Source organism: Capra hircus, chromosome 19, assembly GCF_001704415.2.
Source record: "Capra hircus breed San Clemente chromosome 19, ASM170441v1, whole genome shotgun sequence".
NCBI lineage: Eukaryota > Metazoa > Chordata > Mammalia > Artiodactyla > Bovidae > Capra > Capra hircus.
Genome location: NC_030826.1, coordinates 42,696,888 through 42,717,252, shown reverse-complemented (window position 1 = coordinate 42,717,252; position 20,365 = coordinate 42,696,888). Strand labels below are relative to the sequence as shown.

General features: G+C 46.4%; 2 protein-coding genes and 1 pseudogene across 5 annotated transcripts; all 3 read right to left on the bottom strand.

Annotated features, from left to right (window-relative positions):
* On the bottom strand, positions 91–13,469 carry IFI35 (interferon induced protein 35). Its single transcript, XM_005693886.3, has 7 exons — positions 13,314–13,469; positions 1,792–1,881; positions 1,351–1,498; positions 1,174–1,280; positions 886–1,072; positions 686–792; positions 91–456 (listed from the first exon to the last, which is right to left on the bottom strand). Exons 1-7 carry the CDS (start codon positions 13,353–13,355, stop codon positions 265–267), a joined length of 873 nt encoding a protein of 290 aa, XP_005693943.2. The 5' UTR covers positions 13,356–13,469; the 3' UTR covers positions 91–264.
* Positions 9,304–10,601, bottom strand: LOC102178108 (annotated as a pseudogene).
* RPL27 (ribosomal protein L27) lies at positions 15,015–17,685 on the bottom strand. Of its 4 annotated transcripts, none has more exons than XM_005693884.3 (5): positions 17,577–17,685; positions 17,253–17,335; positions 16,234–16,403; positions 15,371–15,481; positions 15,015–15,104 (listed from the first exon to the last, which is right to left on the bottom strand). In XM_005693884.3, the coding sequence occupies exons 2-5, from the start codon at positions 17,331–17,333 to the stop codon at positions 15,056–15,058; spliced, it is 411 nt and encodes a 136-aa protein (XP_005693941.1). In that variant the 5' UTR covers positions 17,334–17,335; positions 17,577–17,685; the 3' UTR covers positions 15,015–15,055. The 4 variants fall into 4 exon arrangements, with proteins under 4 accessions (XP_005693941.1, XP_017920649.1, XP_005693942.1 ...); XM_018065160.1 differs by having other exon boundaries at positions 15,018–15,104; positions 17,253–17,442; positions 17,577–17,676; XM_005693885.3 differs by lacking the exon at positions 15,015–15,104 and adding an exon at positions 15,176–15,256 and having other exon boundaries at positions 17,253–17,442; positions 17,577–17,675.

Sequence of the window (20,365 nt, the reverse complement as noted above, 5' to 3'; positions counted from 1 at the left end):
GGAAGGCCAGCACAGCTAGCGGAAGGCTGGGGGAGGGGAAACCCCAGCCTCCTTCTATGCCCCGATCAAGTTTCCTTTCATCAAGTGAAATGAGGAAGAGGATCACGCCATGCGGGCACTTTTACTGTTCTCAGGCAACATTTCACCGCTCCTAATCCCTCCCTCCGTTGACCAGCGTCATCACTTTCTCCTGTACATGCCTCCAGCCCCAACCTGGTTTAAGAGCCTTGGCAGAGGGGTGGGCTTAATGAGTAAGGCGGGCTCCTAGCCTGACTTCGAAGTGAAGACTGCCAGGCCCCTCTGTCCCGGGGGCACGACTGTCACAGCTTCCACCTCCCCCCCTCCACGAGTGGGTTTCTGGAAGTGGATCTCCAGGATGTCTTGTAGCTCCGGGCCATCCAGGACATCAGGAATGTTGAGCACCAGCACCGACTGGGGCACAGGCTGGGGCCTGACCTGGAAAGGGAGCCAGGAGACGGGCAAAGGCTCATGCAGGTTGGGCTTGGGAGGGGGCAGAGGTTGGCGCAGGTGGTGACCCTGGGAGTATGGGAGGGGGCAGGAGGCCTGGAGAAGTAGGAAGCGAATAGGTCAGTGGGGTTTTGGGGCAGTGATTCCCTCCTTGGGCAAGTTTCTGGCATGCAGGCAGGTGGCCCGGCCCAGTTGCCATCCTCATCTTCCCACTTACCTCGGCCTTCTGGATCTTCCCACTCATATAGGGAGAGACTCTCAGACAGGACTGCTTTTTACCCAGTGGCACCATGAACTGGCCCATCTGGCACAGGTGCTGGGCCACTGCAGGGACGGAGCAGGAGACCTTCAGCATCCAGGGCTCTCCCTTCCCATGGCCTGATGCCCCGGATCTCATCCCACCAGCAAGGCCCTTACCTCCAGCCTCAGTAAAGCCCAGCATGACACCTCCTTGCAGCAGTTCCCTCATCTCCACATCACCACCTCCATTCTTGGTCTTGCCGAAGAAGATCTCCAGCTTGTCCAGCAGCTCTTCCTCACTTAGCTTGAGCCCGGCAGGAAACCCACTGACCAGCACTCTGTGGTCATTCATCTGGCTGGACACCTGGGGAAAGACAGGAGGAAGTGGTCCCAGGCACAGCCCAATGCCCTTGTGCCCAGTGCATGGGGCCCCCTGCAGGGCCCAGGGCCCTGCCACTCTGTCACCTGGATGGTGGTCAGCATGGGTAGCTCCAGGGGCTGGACTTGAACCCTCAGCCGGAACCCTTCCACATTGATCTGATGCTCCTTTTGCTGCAGCACCTGCTTGGCCACTGGGGAAGGGGAGCAGGATTGGTCCTAGGAAGCCTCCCAGCCTCCCTCCCTGGGCTTCCTGGAGCTCACCATTGGGGTCATCAAAGGTCACCAGAGCAGAGCCTCCAGGCAGAGGGTAACAAATCCGCACATGGGAAACCACAGACTTGGCCATTGCCTTGCCCTTCTGAAAGTGTCCTCGGAACACCAGGGGGGACTCGGGCACAGGGAATGGGACCTGCAGGTAGGGAGGAGAGGGTGATGCAGACTTCAAGGTTGGGGAGAGCCCCCAACTCCCTCCCAGGAGGTAAGCACCCCCGATTATATGTGACTGATGCTGAGTGCCAGGGATTAATCCTGAAATGAGAGCTGGATGAAGAAGTGGAGTAAGTGAATAAGTGGATAAGATCACACAGAAAGGAAATGGCAGAGCAGGAGTGAAATTACAGAGTCAGACACTACTGAAGTGACTTAGCAGCAGCAGCAGCAGCAGCAACTTTCCCTACAAGGCCACACCCCCTCGAAGCTTACCTTGCCTTGGGGGCAGTCCCTGAGATTCCTCTGCAGCTCCTGCAGCCTCATCTTTAGTCTGGCCTGTTCCTCCTGAAGGGCCTGGAGAGCCTGTTGGAGCAGAGGGGAACAACCAGAGAATGAATGAGCCAGGGGAAGGGTGCTGTGCTCTTCAGGACTCTCCAAGAGCAGGGCTGATGCTCAGCCTGAGAACAACCCAACCCATTTACCCTGGCCTGGGCTTGTCCTGGCCCAGCCTGAATGCCCTCATCTCAGCTGCTCTGAAGGGCAGGAGCCTTTGCAGCAGCCATGGCTGGGTCATTCCTGGAGCCCTAGAGTTTAACAAATGCTGATCAAGGGACTTTCCTGGTGAGTCCGGTGGTTGAGAATCCACTTTCCAATGCAGGGAACGCGGGCTTGACCTCTGGTCTGGGAACTGAGATCCACAGGCAGCAAGGAAACTAAGCCCACGTGCCGCAACTATTGAACCTGCGTGCACCACAAGTGAAGACCCAACAAGGTCCAAAACAAAACAGAAAACATCGATTGAGCTCCTGCTATGAGGGACTGGGCATGACACAGGGCAGTGAAGACAAAGGTCCAGCCCTCAGGCCTGTATAAAATGGTACTCAAAACGGTTCACAATCACACAATTGATGGTGGAGGACAGCAGGAATTTGGAGGAGGGACCATCCTATAGGGCTTAACACAAGGGAGACCTAGAGGAGGAATAGGGGCTTAGAGTTGTAAGATAAGACTATCAGCTAACATTTATTAGGCACTTACTGTATATCAGGTACTGTGCTAAGACCTTTATATGAATTATATCACTCACATCTTGCAACAACCTTATGAAATAAATACACTCTTACCCTTATTTTGCAGAGGAGGAAACTGTAGTTCAGAGAGATCAGATGACTTGCCCATAGTCATCTGGCCCTAGGCAGTCTGACTCCAGACTCTTAATCTGTGCTTTACAGTGAAGAAATCAAAGTCAAAATAGGGGAGTAATTTACCCAAGATCTCCCAGCCTGTCCCATGACTGCCACCCTTTCCACTGTGCCAAGCAGCCTTTCAGACTGGGCGTGATTTGGGGCAGGTCCAGAGAGAGAGTGAGAGCTGACAAATGGCCAGGGGAATGACACCAGGGATAGGAATAAATGCACCTTTGTTTGTGGGGTGGATCGCTCACCCTGCAGTTGGAAGCCTGATAAATAAGGTCAGCTCAGGGAAGTGTGAGCTCACTAGGAAGGACGGGACTCTGTCCTGGCCATCTCTGTGTCCCCAGCACAAAACAGGCATTCAGTAAATTGTGTGTTGAGTAAATGAATGAAGTGAACGAACGACATAACAGAAGCATATTACAGAGCGTGCTGAATCATTCAGGGTGAGCTCACTCTGTTTTAAGCAGACGAAACCTAGGGCTTGATCAAGTAATGCTGGGTAAAGAGTAGTGAGAAATAGTCAGTGATTCCCAGGGGCAGCGAGATGACATCCATGAGTCAGGGGAGTCCATGTAGTGTCATGTGGGGAGGTGGGGACTCTGACATCCTGGAGACAGCATGTCCCCACTAGAGTGGCAACCCCATCTTGGCTCTAGCCAAGTTTTCTTCACATGGAATGTGGTTTCAGTATCCTATATCGTCCCATTTCTAAGGGAAATCAGAAACCTGGATTTTTTTGTTTGAAAAAGATGGCTTGACTTTAAAAATAAAATGCATTCTTGAATTGGATTCAGTCCTTAACCTATCCTCTTTTTACTTCTGCTTTAAATCTTGATCCAATTATACATATAGTTTGAAAACCTAGTAATTGGCAAGGCTATTCAATACGTAGCTTTAAATAAGTAAATTTATTTATTTTTAAAAACTTCCTAAATACAACTTTAAAAAATATTCAAGAAGGGAAGTTTATCAGCAGGGAAATGGAGAAGTAGTGAAGATTTCTGAAAAGGGGAGTGAGGTAATGGATATAGTGTTTAAAAGAGCTCAATTTGCCCATCAAAAAATGGGCAGAAAACCTATATAAGCATTTCTCTGAAGAAGACATACAGATGGCCAGGAGGCACATGAAAAAAATGCTCAGCATCACTAATTATTAGAAAAATGCAAATCAAAATTACAATGACTTCAGACAAGGTCAGAATGGCCATCGTAGAAAAGTCTACGAATAATAAATGCTGGAGAGGGTATGGAGAAAAGAGAACCCTCCTGCACTGTTGCAGGAAATGTAAATTGGTGCAACCAATATGGAAAACAGTATGGAGGTTCTTTGAAAAACTAAAAATAGGGGCTTCCCTGGTGGTCCAGTGGCAGGGGATGTGCGTTGATCCCTGGTTGAGGAATTAAGCCTGTGTGCTGCAACTACTGAGCCCTTTCGCCACAACTGGCGTCCATGTGCCTCAGTGAATGAGCCGCATGATGCAAGGAAGACCCCACAGGCTGCAACTAAGAACTGACCCTGAGGCCGCCAAAAAATAAACAACTAAAAATAGAATTACCCATACCATCCGGCAATGTTGTTTCTGGATATATATCTGGAAAAGATGAAAACTCTAATTTGTAGAGTTTTCACTGACACATGCAGCCTAACATTCATAGGAGCACTATTTACAATAACCACGACATGGAAGCAAGTTAAGTGTCCACCAATAGATGAATTTGGATAAAGATGTTTTATACACACAATGGAGTATTAGTCATAAAAAGAATGAAGTAACGCCATCTTGCAGCAACATGGATGGACCTAGAGATTATCACACTAAATGACGTAAATCAGATGAGAAAGACAAATATCGTATAATATCACTTATATATGGAATCTGAAAAAAAAAGATACAAATGAATTTTTGACAAAGTGAAGACAGACATAAAGAACAAACTTACAGTTACCAAAGGAGAAAAGGGGTGAGGGAGAGATAAATTAGGAGTTTGGGATTAGCAGATGCACATTACTATGAAGAAAATAGATAAACAACAAGGACCTCTTATATCACGCAGGGAACTCTATTCAATATCTTATAATAACCTGTAATAGAGAAGACTCTGAAAAAGAATACGTATATATGTATAAGTGAATTACTTTGTTATATACCTGAAGCTAATACAACACTGTAAATCAACTATACTAAAAAAAAATTAAAGATTTCTATCTGACAGTGATGGCAGGATGAACTGGAGCAGCAGGAACTGTGGAACGAGGAAACAAGCCCAGATTCTGCAGCTCTAATTCTCACAGATGGGACAGGAGCTGACCTGAGCCTCTGGCGGTGGGCACAAGGAACACGTGCGGGTGAGTATGTCCCTTGGGGAAAAGCCCCCAGACTCTGGATGTTGTATTAAGGAGACAAAGGGGACAGACTGGAGAGACAGTGCTGAGGTTGCAGACCTGGGTGTTCAAGGGTTGGTATAACGTCACTGACCCGACAGGCAAGGGAAGAGAGCCAGTAGTTATTGGGGACCTGCTAAATGCCAGGCACAGTTGGCCTCCATCCCATTTAAGTATCACGAAACTGCTTCTATCTCCAATTCCCAGCCAAAACTTCAGACTTTTCAAGGACAACAAAGGCTGATTATAGTGATTTACTTGAATTCAGGGCTTCCCTGATAGCTCACTTGATAAAGAATCCGCCTGCAATGCAGGAGACCCCGGTTCAATTCCTGGGTTGGGAAGATCTCCTGGAGAAGGGAAAGGCTACCCACTCTAGTATTCTGGCCTGGAGAATTAGTCCATGGGGTTGCAAAGAGTTGGACACGACTGAGCAACCTGCACATGAATTCAGTTATACACGCTATTTATTTCTTTAACATTATAACATATAATTTAACATTATAACATTGGCACCAAGTTATAATATTGGCACTTGCCAATATCTGTCCGGTGCTCAACTGAAAAAAAAAAATTTTTATCCATTTTACATTGAGCTCATTGAGACTGTAAATTCTGGATACTTAGGAGTGAATTAATGATTTGAGGTTCATTTGACTACATGCAAGCATTCTTCAGAATGCTGAAGCTGAAGCTCCAGTATTTTGGCTCCCTGATGTGAACAGCCAATTCACTGGAAAAGACCCTGATGCTGGGAAGGATTGAAGGAGAAAAATAGAAGAGGGAGGCAGAGGATGAGATGGTTGGACAGTATCACCGATTCAGTGGATGTAAACTTGGGCAAAACTGGGAGACAGTGGTGGACCTGGAGGCCTGGCATGCTGTAGTCCACAGGGTCGCAGAATCAGACATGACTTAGGTACTGAACACTAACAACAACAAATGCATTCTCCTCCTTATTTGTGAAGTTTAGAACCTGACCACCCCTACAATAAAATCTCATGCTGTCTGTATTCATCATAGCAGTATTGGCAGGTAGTGTAACGTGACAATTAAGAACATAAATTCTGGGGCCAAACCTCCAGGACTTACATCCAGCTGTTCTTACTACTGCAAGACAATGGGCAAGTTGTTTAACTCTCTGTACCTTGGTTTCATCTATACAATGGGGATACCAATTTCTACCTATGTATAATTTTATTTGTAAAAGTAGTTTATGGCATCTGATGAGTGTTATGTTAAATGTTTTGTATTTAATAATCCCCATTTGATAGTTGAGGAACCTGAGATCCATTAAGGTTAAATAATAGGGAAGTTTCCTGGTGGTCTAGTGGTTAAGATTCTGGGCTTTCAATGCCATGGCCCAGGTTCAATCCCTGGTCAGGGGACTAAGATCCTCTAAGCCAGTGGTCCCCAACCTTTTTGGCACCAGGAACCAGTTTCACGGAAGACAATTTTTCCGTGGACTAGGGAGGAGGATGGTTTGGGGACAATTCAAGCGCATTATATTTATTATGCACTTTATTTCTATTGGGGCTTCCCTAGTGGCTCAGACGGTAAAGAATCTGCCTGCAATGCAGGAGACCCGAATTTGATCCCTGGGTTGGGAAGATCCTCTTGAAGGTGGGCATGGCAACCCACTCCAGTATTCTTGCCTGGAGAATCCTGACTGGCTATAGTCCATTGGTTGCAAAGAGTCAGACATGACTGAGTGACTAACACTATTTCTATTATTATTACATCGGCTCCACCTCATATCATCAAGCATTAGATCCTGGAGGTTGAGGACCCCTGATATAGATTTTATGCTCTGTGCCATGCAGTCCTGTATTATAGACTCTGAAGACATAGCAATGAAAAAGAAAAAGGAAAATATGTTCCCCCTTCACCTGGTTATGTCCTAGTGCAAGTCATGCAATGGGACCAAAAATAACAAAAAATACCCTTAGTGGGCAAAAGTGAGTCAAACCCAAGGGTACTGAAGACACATGGTGTCAGGAACAGGACTTGGTGGATAGGACTCTGGGTTAGAACAGTATGTGCTAATGATAGAAGCCAAAAACGTGGAAGAACTCATCCAGAGACAGAATGAGTGATCTTTGGGACTTCCCTGACAGTCCAGTGGTTAAGAATCCATGCTTCCACTGGAGAGGGCGGGGGTTTGATCCCCAGTCAGGGAACTAAGATTCTGTATACTGTGCAGCACAGCAGAAAAAAAAAAAAATCTTCCAAGATACCTAGTCAGTTTTCAGGAAAGATAAATGAACGTAGAGGATTCTCAGGTGGCCCTAGGGGTAAAGAAACCACCTGCCAATGCATGAGACACAGGTTCGATCCCTGGGTTGGGAAGATCCCCTGGAGGAGGAAATGGCAATCCACTCCAGTATTCTTGCCTGGAGAATCCCATGGACAGAGGATCTTGGTGGGCTACAGTTGCAAGCTTTTTGCATAGGGTTGCAAAGAGTTAGACATGACTGAAGCAGCTTAGCATGCACGCAGGTAGAGGAATGCTGAGAGGAAAAAGAGGCCATAGTCAGGACAGGGCCAGGGCCAGAATTAGGTAGTGTCAGAGACACAAAGGAAGAAGAAAAATAAAACAGCGAAAGAAAAAGAGGGCTACAGGGAAGTCCCCCCCCCCTTCATTTGCTTCCATATTCACTCATACAACTATCAACTACGAGGCATCTACTGTGTGCCGGACCCTACTCTAGGCTCTGGGGATACAGTAGTGAACCAAACAGAGGAAACTTCACTGTGGAGTTTTTACATTCTAGGGGATGAGCCATATGTGTATGTGTGTATTTGTGCTCACTCCTGTCTGACTCTTTGTGACCCCAGGCACTGTAGCCCACCAGGGTCCTCTGTCCGTGGGATTCTCCAGGCAAGAATACTGGAGTAGGTTGCTATTTCCTTCTCCAGGGGATCTTCCTAACCCAGGTCTCCTGCATTGCAGACAGATGCTTTACCATCTGAGCCACCAGTCATTTCCTTCTCCAGGAGATCTTCCCAACCCAGGGATCAAACCTGCATCTCCTGCATTGGCAGGCAGATTCTTTACCATTGATATAGGCCATGAGTATAAACAGGAGAGTTATCCATGCAGAGATATTTAAAGTCACAAACTAAATGAGATTAACAAGAAGGGGTTCAAGTGCTGATTTCTGGGGCATCCAACACTAAGAGATCAGGAAACAAGGTAGAACCAGCTGAGGAGAACGCAGAGGAGAGGCTAGTGAAACCGGAGGGAGAGCAGGCATGAAGGACAACACGTTGAAGGAGGAAGAGCCTGGGCTGGGCACAGTGCTGCTAACAGGCCTTCTGCCAGGAGGCATGATAGTGACCTCTGAGATTGAGCAAAAAATCCTCAAAAAAATAGTCCTGCTTATCATAAGGAAAGGTCGGCACACATACAAGAATGATTACTGTAGCCTTGTTTACAACAGAAAAAAAAAAAAAAAGAAATCTACATGGCCAACAGGAGAGAAACAATTCAATATAAAATATTAGGTGCTATGTGCTTAGTCTGTCTGACTGTTTGTGATCCCATGGCCTGTAGCCCGCCAGGCTCTTCTGTCCATGGGATTTTTCAGGCAAGAACACTGGAGTGGGTTGCCATTTCCTCCTCCAGGGGATCTTCCTGACCCAGGGATTGAACTGGCATCTCCTACATCTTCTGCATTGGCAAGTGGATTCTTTACCACTGAGCCACCTGGTAAAGCCCATATAAAATATAACATAGCAATTAAAACACATAGTAAAGAGGAACATTTAACATGAAATGCTCACAATAAACCAAAAAATCAAAATATAAAATTGCCTATATTCTTCCTAGTCTGTTGATTTTAAACATTTTAACTCATGAAGATATTTATTAAAGTATAGAAATGCAAAAAAGTCTTGGAAGCTAGACATCACAATGTCATTAATAGAGGTTGTCTCTCAGCAACGAATTTAGGGTGATATATTTTTTTTTGAACTCTAATTCTAGGTTTATTCAACACAATTATTTTACTCTACTCAACAAACACAACATTATCTAAAATGCTACAAAGTTACAAAACTCAAAACAGAAAATTTATAGTACTGACTGTACAATAAAAGCCAGAAAAGCCATGTACACGTTGCCAAGGTAACCTGCAGGACCACCATGAATACCAACAGTGTGGGGGTTCTGTGGTGACCTGGCACACCTGGCTCTCAACTTACCAATTTCAGAAAGAGAGGGAGACGTGGGGCGGGGGCTGGTGGTGTATGCACGCACACGTCTAAAAAGAACCATTTGGGTAGATAACTGGAGATATCTTACCCTAGAGGTCAGAAGAGGACTCAGGCAGGGGAGTAGGGCCAGGCTAACAGGAATGGCCATTGTGTAAAAGCATGTCCTTTCCTGTGGGACTCCACAGGCCTCCAAGTCATCTGTAGAATGGAAAACGTGCTCCCAGGCTGGCGTTGACCCATCACTAGGAGCCCCCTGCTCATCTCTGTTGGCTTTGCCACCAAACCGACTCTCAGGAACTAGAAATGTGGAAGCTTTCTAGCTAGAAAACAGGAGGGGATCTTTACAAGCAAGTCGCCAACCAAACCAAACCCACAACACTCTGCAGCTGGAACTCTGCTGCCCCGGGAACATCTCAACTGCTCCCTTCACCTTCCAAGTCTGCCCCTGAGGAGGGATTTCTTTCCTACCAATCCTTCTTCAGCTAGAAAAGTGACAGAAATGAGTTGGATGGGGTAGAGCTTCAGTGGCCCTGATTATCGGGAGGAGCTGGAACTAGAGTGTCTCTTGTTGTGGCGGCAGCCCCGGGAGAACGGGATCATGGGAGCACCAGGGACTTGAGTCTGTCGAGGGGAACATGACCTTCTCCTCATCCTTGGACCTGCGCCATGTGGGAAGCAGTGGCAGCATTCTTCAGGGGCAGGTGGGGGGGATTGCCTGGGGGGTGGCCAAGGCCAAGGGGCCGTAGAAGCAGTAGCCATAATGTCCTGGTCGTTGATTTATTCTCTGTCCATGAGCTTCAGCGCCTTCTCAGTCTCATGTGGATTTTCAAACTCATGCATAGGCACAGCCTTTAAACAGATGGGGGTGGATGCTTTCTACAGGCATATGTCAATCATTTTAATTTTCCCAGAGGTGGAGAATATCTTCATGATGTGATCCTTGATCACATTCCTGGTGAGCCTCCCCAGGTGTTCTTTGGTGGGTTTAGGGGAAGGGTTCTTTTCCTTTCCTTTTCATCTCTTTCAGCTGGTTTACATTTGGAGCGTGAACGCCACCTATTGTCATGTCTGTGCCAAGAAGGACTTGGAGAGCCAGAGGAGCTGCTGGAGCTGGAGCTGGGGAACATGCTGGAACTTACTGAGCAGTTTGATGCTGAAGATGAGCTGGAACCACTGATGGAGCCTGTGCTGGTGCTCGAGCCCAGACTGGAGGCAGAACTGGACCGAGACCTGAAGCTGCTGCTACCATTGGAAGCGCTGTGCCTCTTTTGACTTTTATCTCTGCAGGGACATCACTTTGCCAACAAAGGTCCATCTAGTCAAAACTATGGTTTTTCTAGTAGTCATGTACAGATGTGAGAGTTAGACCATAAAGCAACCTGAGCACCAAAGAATTGATGGTTTCAAATTGTGTTGAAGAAGACTCTTGTGAGTCCCTTGGACAGCAAGGAGATCAAACCAATGAATCCTAAAAGAAATCAACCCTGAATATTCACTGGAAGGAATGACGCTAAAGCTGAAGCTCCAACTGGCCATCTGATGTGAAGAGCTGACACATCAGAAAAGACCCTGATGCTGGGAAAGATTAAAGGCAGGAGGAGAAGCGGGTGACACAGGATGAGACAGTTGGATGGCATCACCAACTCAATAGACATGAGTTTGAGCAAACTCCAGGAGTTGGTGATGGAAAGGGAAGCCTGGCATGCTGAAGTCCATGGGGTTGCAAAGAGTTGGATACGACTGAGCGACTGAACTGACTGAAGCTCCTTTTTTCCAGTTCCAATGAAACCATTCCCCCTTTCTGAGGTGTTCAAAGCAGCAGTGGTGGTCTCACTTATCTGAACTCTCACTTCTAACTTGAATCTGAAAAAGGATCCCTAATTGACTGCAATTTGTGCCAGAGTGCATCATCTTCCCACCACTGTGGCTTCCTCCTGCTCTCGGGGTGATTTTTCAAAATTACAGTTTCCTGAAACCACCTTCCTTATTTCCTGTTTAAGAGGAAAGTCCCTCTAAGAGAGCAGTTTTAGGACTTCCTTGGTGGTCCAGTAGTTAAGAATTTGCCTGCCTGGGATGAATTGAGAGAGTAGCATTGAAATGTATACATTACCATATGTAAAATTTGATAGCCAGTGGAAATTTGCTGTATGACGTGGGGAGCTCAAATCCAGTGCTCTATGACAACCTAGAGGGGTGGCATGGGGCAGCAGATGGGAGAGCGAAGTTCAAGGGGAAGAGGACATACATATACTTAATGGCTGATTCATACTGATATATGATAGAAACCAATACAATGTTGTAAAGCAATTATACTCCAGTTAAAAATAAATACATTAAAAAAAAATCCACTTGCCAATGTAGGGGACTCAGGTTCAATCCTTGATCTGGAAAGATCCCACATACCTCGGAGCAACTAAGCCACAACTACTTGGCCTGTGCTCTAGAGCCCAGAGCCACAACTTCTGAGCCCATACACCTAGAGCCGGGGTTCTGCCACAGGGGAAGCCACTGCAATGAGAAGCCGGCATCCCGCAACTAGAGAGTAACCCCCCACTCACCTCAACTAGAGTCTGCTTGGAACAATGAAGACCCAGCACAGTCAAAAATAAATAAAATAATTTTGAAAAGAGAGAAAGCAGTTTTAGCAAAGTGGTAGGAGTGAGGTGGGGGTGAATCAAGATCGTCCTGGGGAACTGGGGTTCTGAAAATGTTGGTACTTTTAACAATAATGAACAGGTACTGAGCACTTAGTATATGCCAAGCAGAGTGCTCAGTGTTCACTGTGTATTTTAGGGATTATTTAGTTTAATTCTTGCAGATAGGTATTCGTCTGTGGAAGTGTTACTGCTATTCCCACCATATGGATAAGGGTATAGGACTTATATAATTTTACCCCACTCTAGTACTCTTGCCTGGAAAATTCCATGGACGGAGGAGCCTGGTAGGCTGCAGTCCATGGGGTCGCTAAGAGTTGGACATGACTGAACAGCCTCACTTTCACTTTTCACTTTCCTGCATTGGAGAAGGAAATGGCAACCCACTCCAGTGTTCTTGCCTGGAGAATCCCAGGGATGAAGGAGCCTGGTGGGCTGCCGTCTATGGGGTCGGACAGGGTCGGACACGACTGAAGTGACTTAGCAGCAGCAGCAGCAGAGAGGCTAGTAACTTGTCCAGGGCCCCACAATTGGAGGAACCAGGTTCTGAAACCAGTCAGGCTGGCTCTAAAGTATGGGGTCTTTCTTCCTACATTTGAGAGGCAGATGAAACATTTCCAAGAAAGAGATCTATGTATTTGTAACAGATGGGATAGTATGAGGGTGAGAAAGGCTGAAGAATTTAGATGAGATTCATTCATTCAACAGATGTTTACTGAGTGCCTACTGCATGCCAGGCACTGGTGATCAAAGTTGGACAGGCTGAAACAGAGGACCAGCCAGCAGAGGGCTTAGTCTATCGTGAGCCGGGGCATTCATGGGTTGGGAAAGGGGGGACCAGAGCAGACGGGGGTAGGGGGGGTGGGGGTTAGGTCTCAGAAGAGGAACACTTCTTCCCTTCATCCTGAAGAGAGTCCTAGGTTAAGCTGAAATGGAAATGTAAGGAGGGGAGGAATTTGTTAAGGAAGATCTCAGGAGATACAGGTGTGAGCAATTCCTGAATTTTTAGGGGTCACATTACCCTTTTGAGTATATAATGAAAATGATGGATTCTTTCTCCAGAAAAATGCACATCCACACAAGGAATTCATGATCTCCTGTGGTGCAGTTTTTAGAACTGTCTCTGAGGCAGTTAGAGGACCAACACCCTAGAGATGTCATCCCAGCTGGTCTCTCCCTGGACCTTCTGCAGGTCTAAGAGATGGGTAGGAAGAGGCTTGCTTGCTAGACTCCAAGAAACCAGGAAGAGGCTTGCTTGCTTGCTAGACTCTGAGAAACCGGTAGATTTCTGGCCAAAAGGGGCGCTCCTCTGATTCTTCCCACCCCCAAAACCCTCCTCCTCACCGACACAGTCTGGGATCCAGTTGGCAAGAGCTGGGCACACATTGGCAGAGTCCCCAGTAACGAAAACTTGCTTGAACTTTGAGGAGCTTTGGTCTCGACCACCACCGGAGCCGGGAAGACACTTCTTCCTTATGCAGGCTGTTTGCTTTCACTTTCCTTCCCTGCCCCTCCCACGCTCCACCCCTGGGTGGCTTCCTGGCCTTCAAAGTTGACTTCCCCCAGCTATGAGGCCTCAGTTAAGTTACCCTACAAGCAAATACAAAGTGAATGCTGGCCCAAATCAGCCGTTCCTTCCAGCATAGCAATCCCAGTACAGGTCTATTCGTAGAATTTTGTCTGCTTTATTAATGGCTTAGAATGTTACCCAGAACATGCAGATGTTAATTGCAACCATGATAGATAAAAGCCCCAAGTTCGCCAAACTGTGGTAATAGCCAGCATTTGAGAGCTGTTACATGTCCAATTCTGCTTTTCATGAATTAACCTTCAAAATGACCCCTCAAAGTTGGTTTTATTTTTTTTTTCCATTTATTTTTTTATTTTTTCCATTCTACAGATGAGATTCTAAATTTGTAAGACACAGTATAGAAACTTGCCCAAAGTCCCACTGCTAGAAGTGATAAATATCCAAGTACTTGAATTTTTGCCACGGAGGGTTTATATTTTGGTTCCATTTGTGACTCTTGAGTAGGCAAGCTGTTAACACTTACTGGAGACATCCAGGGCTTCCCTGGTAAAGAATCTGCCTGTAATGCAGGAGACCTGGGTTTGATCCTTTGGTTGAGAAGATCCCCTGGAGAAGGGAATGGGTCCCCCCTGTATTTTTTTTTTTCCCCCCTGTATTCTTGCCTGGAGAATTTCATAGAGCCATTCAGCACTCAAAGGTGAGTCAAATCCAAGTATAATTAAATACTGCAGGATGTCTTGTATTTTCACCCAATCCAGGGCTTCCCACTATTTTGGGCCCCTTTCTCAGTCCCTGTACTCCTCATGTAAGTATGCCAAGTTTGAGGCTTGGCAAGTAGGCCCATTTGAATCCTAGTCCATTTAGTAGCTTAGAACCGGCTTGGCTAGAGAGCCTATTTCATCAGGAAAACCTGGTCACAGTTAAGTACCCAATGAGAGGTGAAATGTCAGCTAAAAGGGCCAAATACCTTTTCTGCAGTCCAGTGGTGCCAAGTCAGAGCCTAAACCCCTTTCTTGCCAGACCATTTGGGATCTCTCCCTTATGCAAACAGGAATGGTGGCACTGTGGCTCAAGCCTTCATTGCTGGTGTCCACCCCCATCTACAGCAGTTCTCCAGTGTGGTTCTCTTCCAAATAGCACTTGAATAATCTGGCACAGGGGTTCAACAAACCACAATTCAGCAATTCTCAATCCAAAGATGGTGTGCTCTTAGAGGGGTCTTCAGATGTTACAATGTACATGTGTGTGTGTGGAGGGTTCTCTAAACATGTAATGGGGTGGAAGCCAGGGAAGCTTAAACAAGTTCACACGTAAAATTGTCCAGATAGCTCTTCTGGGGAAACAGGACAGTATCACATTCTACCCGTTCAGACCATTAAAGGATTATGAGGCTGAGGACAGAAGTAGCCCATGTCTCATAAAAGCAGACATAGCTTTTATTTTACATTTTCCCACAGTCCCTCATGCACCAATGTCATTTCCCAGTTTAATAACACAGGAAATAGACAGACATGTGGACTTTAAAAAAAATATATTTTTATTAACTGAGACAAACCTAAAATCGCAGCTTCTGGAAGAACCATTTGTTCTTGCCGGTCTTGTATCTTTTCCCACAGTCCCTCATGCACCCATGTCATTTTCCAGTTTAATAACACAGGAAATAGGCAGACACATGCACACTTTTAAAATATTTTTATTGAGACAGACCTAAAACCGCAGCTTCTGGAAGAACCATTTGTTCTTGCCAGTCTTGTATCTGGAGGGGGGAAGAAAAAAGACACAAATGAGAGCAGGAATCACAGAAGACAAAACTGTCTTCATGGAGGACAGTGAAACCACACTCCAACATTCACTACCAAAGCCTTCTTACCTCTCCTCAAACTTGACCTTTGCCTCTCGTCGGGCCTTGCGTTTGAGAGCAGGGTCTCTGAAGACATCCTTGTTGACAACAGTTTTGTCCAAGGGGATATCCACAGAGTACCTGGGGACAATGGCAGGAAGGTAGGAGCAGCCCACAGGCCACCAGGGCCCTCTCCCCTCCATCCCACTCCTGGGACACTGGCATGTTACGGCCTGACTCTACAGGAGTTATCAACACAGGCTAAAGTCCCGATGACATTTTCTGGAAACATCCAATTTTAACAAAATCATCTACACAGATTCAAACCACTGAAAAACTTCATGCTTCCTTCTCTCAATTTCCCACAACAACCCTATCCTATAATACTATTATCCTTGAGAGAGAAAGAGGGCAGTCCAGATCCTGTGTTTTACTGTGGCTGCAAACAAATGGAACAATCTCTCAACACCTAAGCTTGGCCAAGTCAGGGAAGACACTTCAGAAGTGTTTTCACAGGAAAGTGAACAGTGAAGTCGCTTAGTCGTGTCCGACTCTTTGCGACCCCGTGGACTGTAGCCCACCAGACTCCTCTGTCCATGGGACTCTCCAAGCAAGAGTACTGGAATGGGTTGCCATTTCCTTCTCCAGGGGATCTTCCCGACCCAGGGATCGAACCCAGGTCTCCCACATTGCAGGCAGATGCTTTAACCTCTGAGCCTCCAGGGAAGCCCAAAGTGAACAGTAAAAGAGACAATACTGGAAACCACTGCCAATGACAAATTCAAAATGATGTCTCTCCCCACACTACAGTGGCCACCAGGTTGTCTTCTTATTCAGTAGGGCAGAGAAGGGGCAAAGGAAGTCATTTTCATTTCCATTCTTGAGATGCTCACCTTGTGGGCATGAGGTGATTATAATTATAAACTTTCACAAAAGACTTGATCTTTGACCTCTTGGCGATTTTCTTCTTGCCCATGGCAGCTGTCACTTTGCGGGGATAGCGATCAATTCCAGCCACCAGAGCATGGCTGTAGGGTCGGTCTGAGGTGCCATCATCAATGTTCTGAAGGAGCAAGAATTACATGTTACCAGCCATTTAGGCCCTGTGCTAGAATAACCCTGTCCCTAAGCCTCTCAGACCCATTACTGTAAAAACCACACAGCAAACATTCTAAGTGCTATGCTAGATGCTCAAAGAGTAACAGTGAAAAGGGAGGTATCTTTCCCACTGGGAAGGTAGGGTGCCTGGGAAGTAAAAGACTTAAATTGTAAAGACAATGAACAATCATAATTAGTGACTGCTATACGTCAAGCACCAGTTCTCAGGACTTTACTCTTCATCTCCTCCAGAGGTAGAGACAGGATGTGGGAGATGGAGGAAGGGGAACCAAGGGCGCCCCAGTTAAAAACAGTGATATAGGTGACCAGAGCTTAGGGAAATGTCATAAAAGGCTGGAGACGTAGGCAGAAAGCAAACACCGAAGAGCTAGGTTATGCTAAGTGACCATTTGGACTAGAAAAAATTTCTCTTTTCACGGAGTCCCTTGCAGCGGTACAGGTGAAACTCTACACCTCTAAACCTCTGCAATAGAAAGCAACCCTGCAGTAACGGTAAGGACTGGACATGACGACACCTGTAAGACAGTGCCACGGACCAAGCAAGAGTTCATAAACCTTGGCCATTACTATTATTAAAAGCCTTTCTGACAGAGGACAGCGTTAGGTGTTAACTACCCAACTGAACTCCCGTTTGTTTATTTTGCGTCTTTCTCAAAAGGTCTCATGCATTCACAACCCCCCCGCCCCGCAATGCTCAGGGAGTAATGACCCCAAACTGGGTCTTGAATTTCAAGCTGCCCACCAGCCCAGCCCATTCACGGGATAAAGGCGCACAGGCCCGGGGGGCTGGTACCTTCACGATGACCGCTTTGCGTCCGGAGTAGCGACCGGCCAGGACCAGTACCACCTTCCCGGGTTTCATGAACTTGCCCATTTCTGCAGAGGAAGGAGAAGGGGTCGCTCAGAAATCCGCCAGCTCAGGCTGTGGGCCCCGGAACTTCAGCTGCGCTCACTGCCGTCTCGGTTCAGGTTGCCTGCGGGCCCTGCTCGCAGAACAAGACCTGGTAGGAAGCCGCCAGAGACCGGAGAAGGGAAAGCACCACGCACCACCCCGCAACTCGACTCCTAGGCCTCGGATGGCGGCGGATTGGAAACCCCAACCATCACCACTACTCACCGGTAGCTACCACTCGGGACTACAGCAGAAAGGAAGAAAGGGCACTTCTGCTAACCTTTCACCCCGAGGAGCGTGATCTCACTTCCTGTCCCGCCTCTTTGGGCTTCTCCCCGCCTCTTCCGAGGCGCTTAGAATCCGTGTTGAAGGAGGAAGAAGCCCTTGAGGCGAAAGTAAGGTCTGGCGGCTCGTTTATTCAAATCAAACTTTATTAGCAGCTCCTGCAGTAGACGGGGCAAAGGAATTTTGTCTCTCGCGGAAGGCTTTTAAGATGGACACAGCTGCTCCGCTGCTCCACTTGTAGGTCCTTTCTCTGGCGCTAGAGGGTGGGGAGACACAGTTTGAAATTTCCTTTTTCGCCTTGGAAGAATCAGAAACAAAATAGGACATTTATTAGTGCCAACTGTGTGCACTCTTAGGTATAATGACGAGACGAACATCAATCAAACGAGGGTGCTTGCCCTCAACCTTTAGAGTTTAGCTAGGTCAGAAACCGACTAAAATAAGAGGTGAAGTGAGGTGAAGTCGCTCAGTCGTGTCCGACTCTTTGCGACCCCGTAGATTGTAGCCTGCCAGGCTCCTCCATCCATGGGATTTTCCAGGCAAGAGTACTGGAGTGGATTGCCATTTCCTTCTCCAAAATAAGAGAGGTGAAAGATGATTATAGTGATGCCAGGAGCTGCATGCCTTGTGTCAGGACAAGTTAATGTATTTACGTACATTATCTTTTGATCCTCATAACAACACTAGGAGATACTGTTATCTCTATTCTACAGTTGAAGATACTGTAGTTTGGAGAGGTTGAGTAATTTGCCCCAAGTCCACAACTAGTAAGTAATTGAGCAAAAAGCAAAGCAAAAGCAAAGTGTTAGTTGCTCCATCATGTCTGATGCTTTGCGACCTCTGGACTGTAGCCTGCCAGGCTCCTCTGTCCATGGGATTTTCCAGACAAGAATACTAGAGTGGGTTGTCATTACCTTCTCCAGGGGATCTTCCTTCCTCCAGTTTGATCTTCCAGGGATCTAACTCAGGTTTCCCGCTTTCATCACAGATGGATTCTTTACCCTCTAAGCCACCAGCGAAGCTCTTAGACCATGAGATTGTTTGCCAAAGAAAACTCTTCAGGGACTCCCTGGTGGTCCAGTGGCTAAGACTCCACACTCCCAATGCAGTTGTCTTTCAAGTTCAAGAGAAACCATCTTACAGTTTTTGCTCATCTGAACACTTACAAATCTGTAGGTCTTGGGCAAGCCATGGGAACAATCAGGGTTTCATCATTTCTTCTCTGGAGACTCTTTGGGGACCAATTTTCCCTGCAGCCCTCAGGACTTCATTTCAATGGTTTATCACCCTAATTATGTATCAATACTTACATTTTTTCCCACAGTTTATTGTGATCCACACAGTCAAAGGCTTTGGCATAGTCCATAAAGCAGAAATAGATGTTTTTCTGGAACTCTCTTGCTTTTTCCATGATCCAGCAGATGTTGGCAATTTGATCTCTGGTTCCTCTGCCTTTTCTAAAACCAGCTTGAACATCAGGGAGTTCACAGTTCACGTTTTGCTGAAGCCTGGCTTGGAGAATTTTGAGCATTACTTTACTAGCTTGTGAGATGAGTGCAGTTGTGCGGTAGTTTGAGCATTCTTTGGCATTGCCTTTCTTTGGGATTGGAATGAAAATGGACCTTTTCCAGTCCTGTGGCCACTGCTGAGTTTTCCAAATTTGCTGGCATATTGAGTGCAGCACTTTCACAGCATCATCTTTCAGGATTTGAAACAGCTCAACTGGAATTCCATCACCTCCACTAGCTTTGTTCGAAGTGATGCTTTCTAAGGCCCACTTGACTTCACTTTCCAAGATGTCTGGCTCTAGATTAGTGATCACATCATCATGATTATCTGGGTCGTGAAGATCTTTTTTGTACAGTTCTTCTGTGTATTCTTGCCACCTCTTCTTAATATCTTCTGCTTCTGTTAGGTCCATACCATTTCTGTCCTTTATCGAGCCCATCTTTGCATGAAATGTTCCCTTGGTATCTCTAATTTTCAGGAAGCAACAGTTAGAACTGGACATGGAACAACAGACTGGTTCCAAATAGGAAAAGGAGTACGTCAAGGCTGTATATTGTCACCCTGCTTATTTAACTTCTATGCAGAGTACATCATGAGAAACGCTGGGCTGGAAGAAACACAAGCTGGAATCAAGATTGCCCAGAGAAATATCGATAACCTCAGATATGCAGATGACACCACCCTTATGGCAGAAAGTGAAGAGGAACTGAAAAGCCTCTTGATCAAAGTGAAAGAGGAGAGTGAAAAAGTTGGCTTAAAGCTCAACATTCAGAAAACGAAGATCATGGCATCTGGTCCCATCACTTCATGGGAAATAGATGGGGAAATAGTGGAAACAGTGTCAGACTTTATTTTGGGGGGCTCCAAAATCACTGCAGATGGTGACTGCAGCCATGAAATTAAAAGACGCTTACTCCTTGGAAGAAAAGTTATGACCAACCTAGATAGTATATTCAAAAGCAGACACATTACTTTGCCGACTAAGGTCCATCTAGTCAAGGCTATGGTTTTTCCTGTGGTCATGTATGGATGTGAGAGTTGGACTGTGAAGAAGGCTGAGCGCCGAAGAATTGATGCTTTTGAACTGTGGTGTTGGAGAAGACTCTTGAGAGTCCCTTGGAGTGCAAGGAGATCCAACCAGTCCATTCTGAAGGAGATCAGCCCTGGGATTTCTTTGAAGGAATGATGCTAAAGCTGAAGCTCCAATACTTTGGCCACCT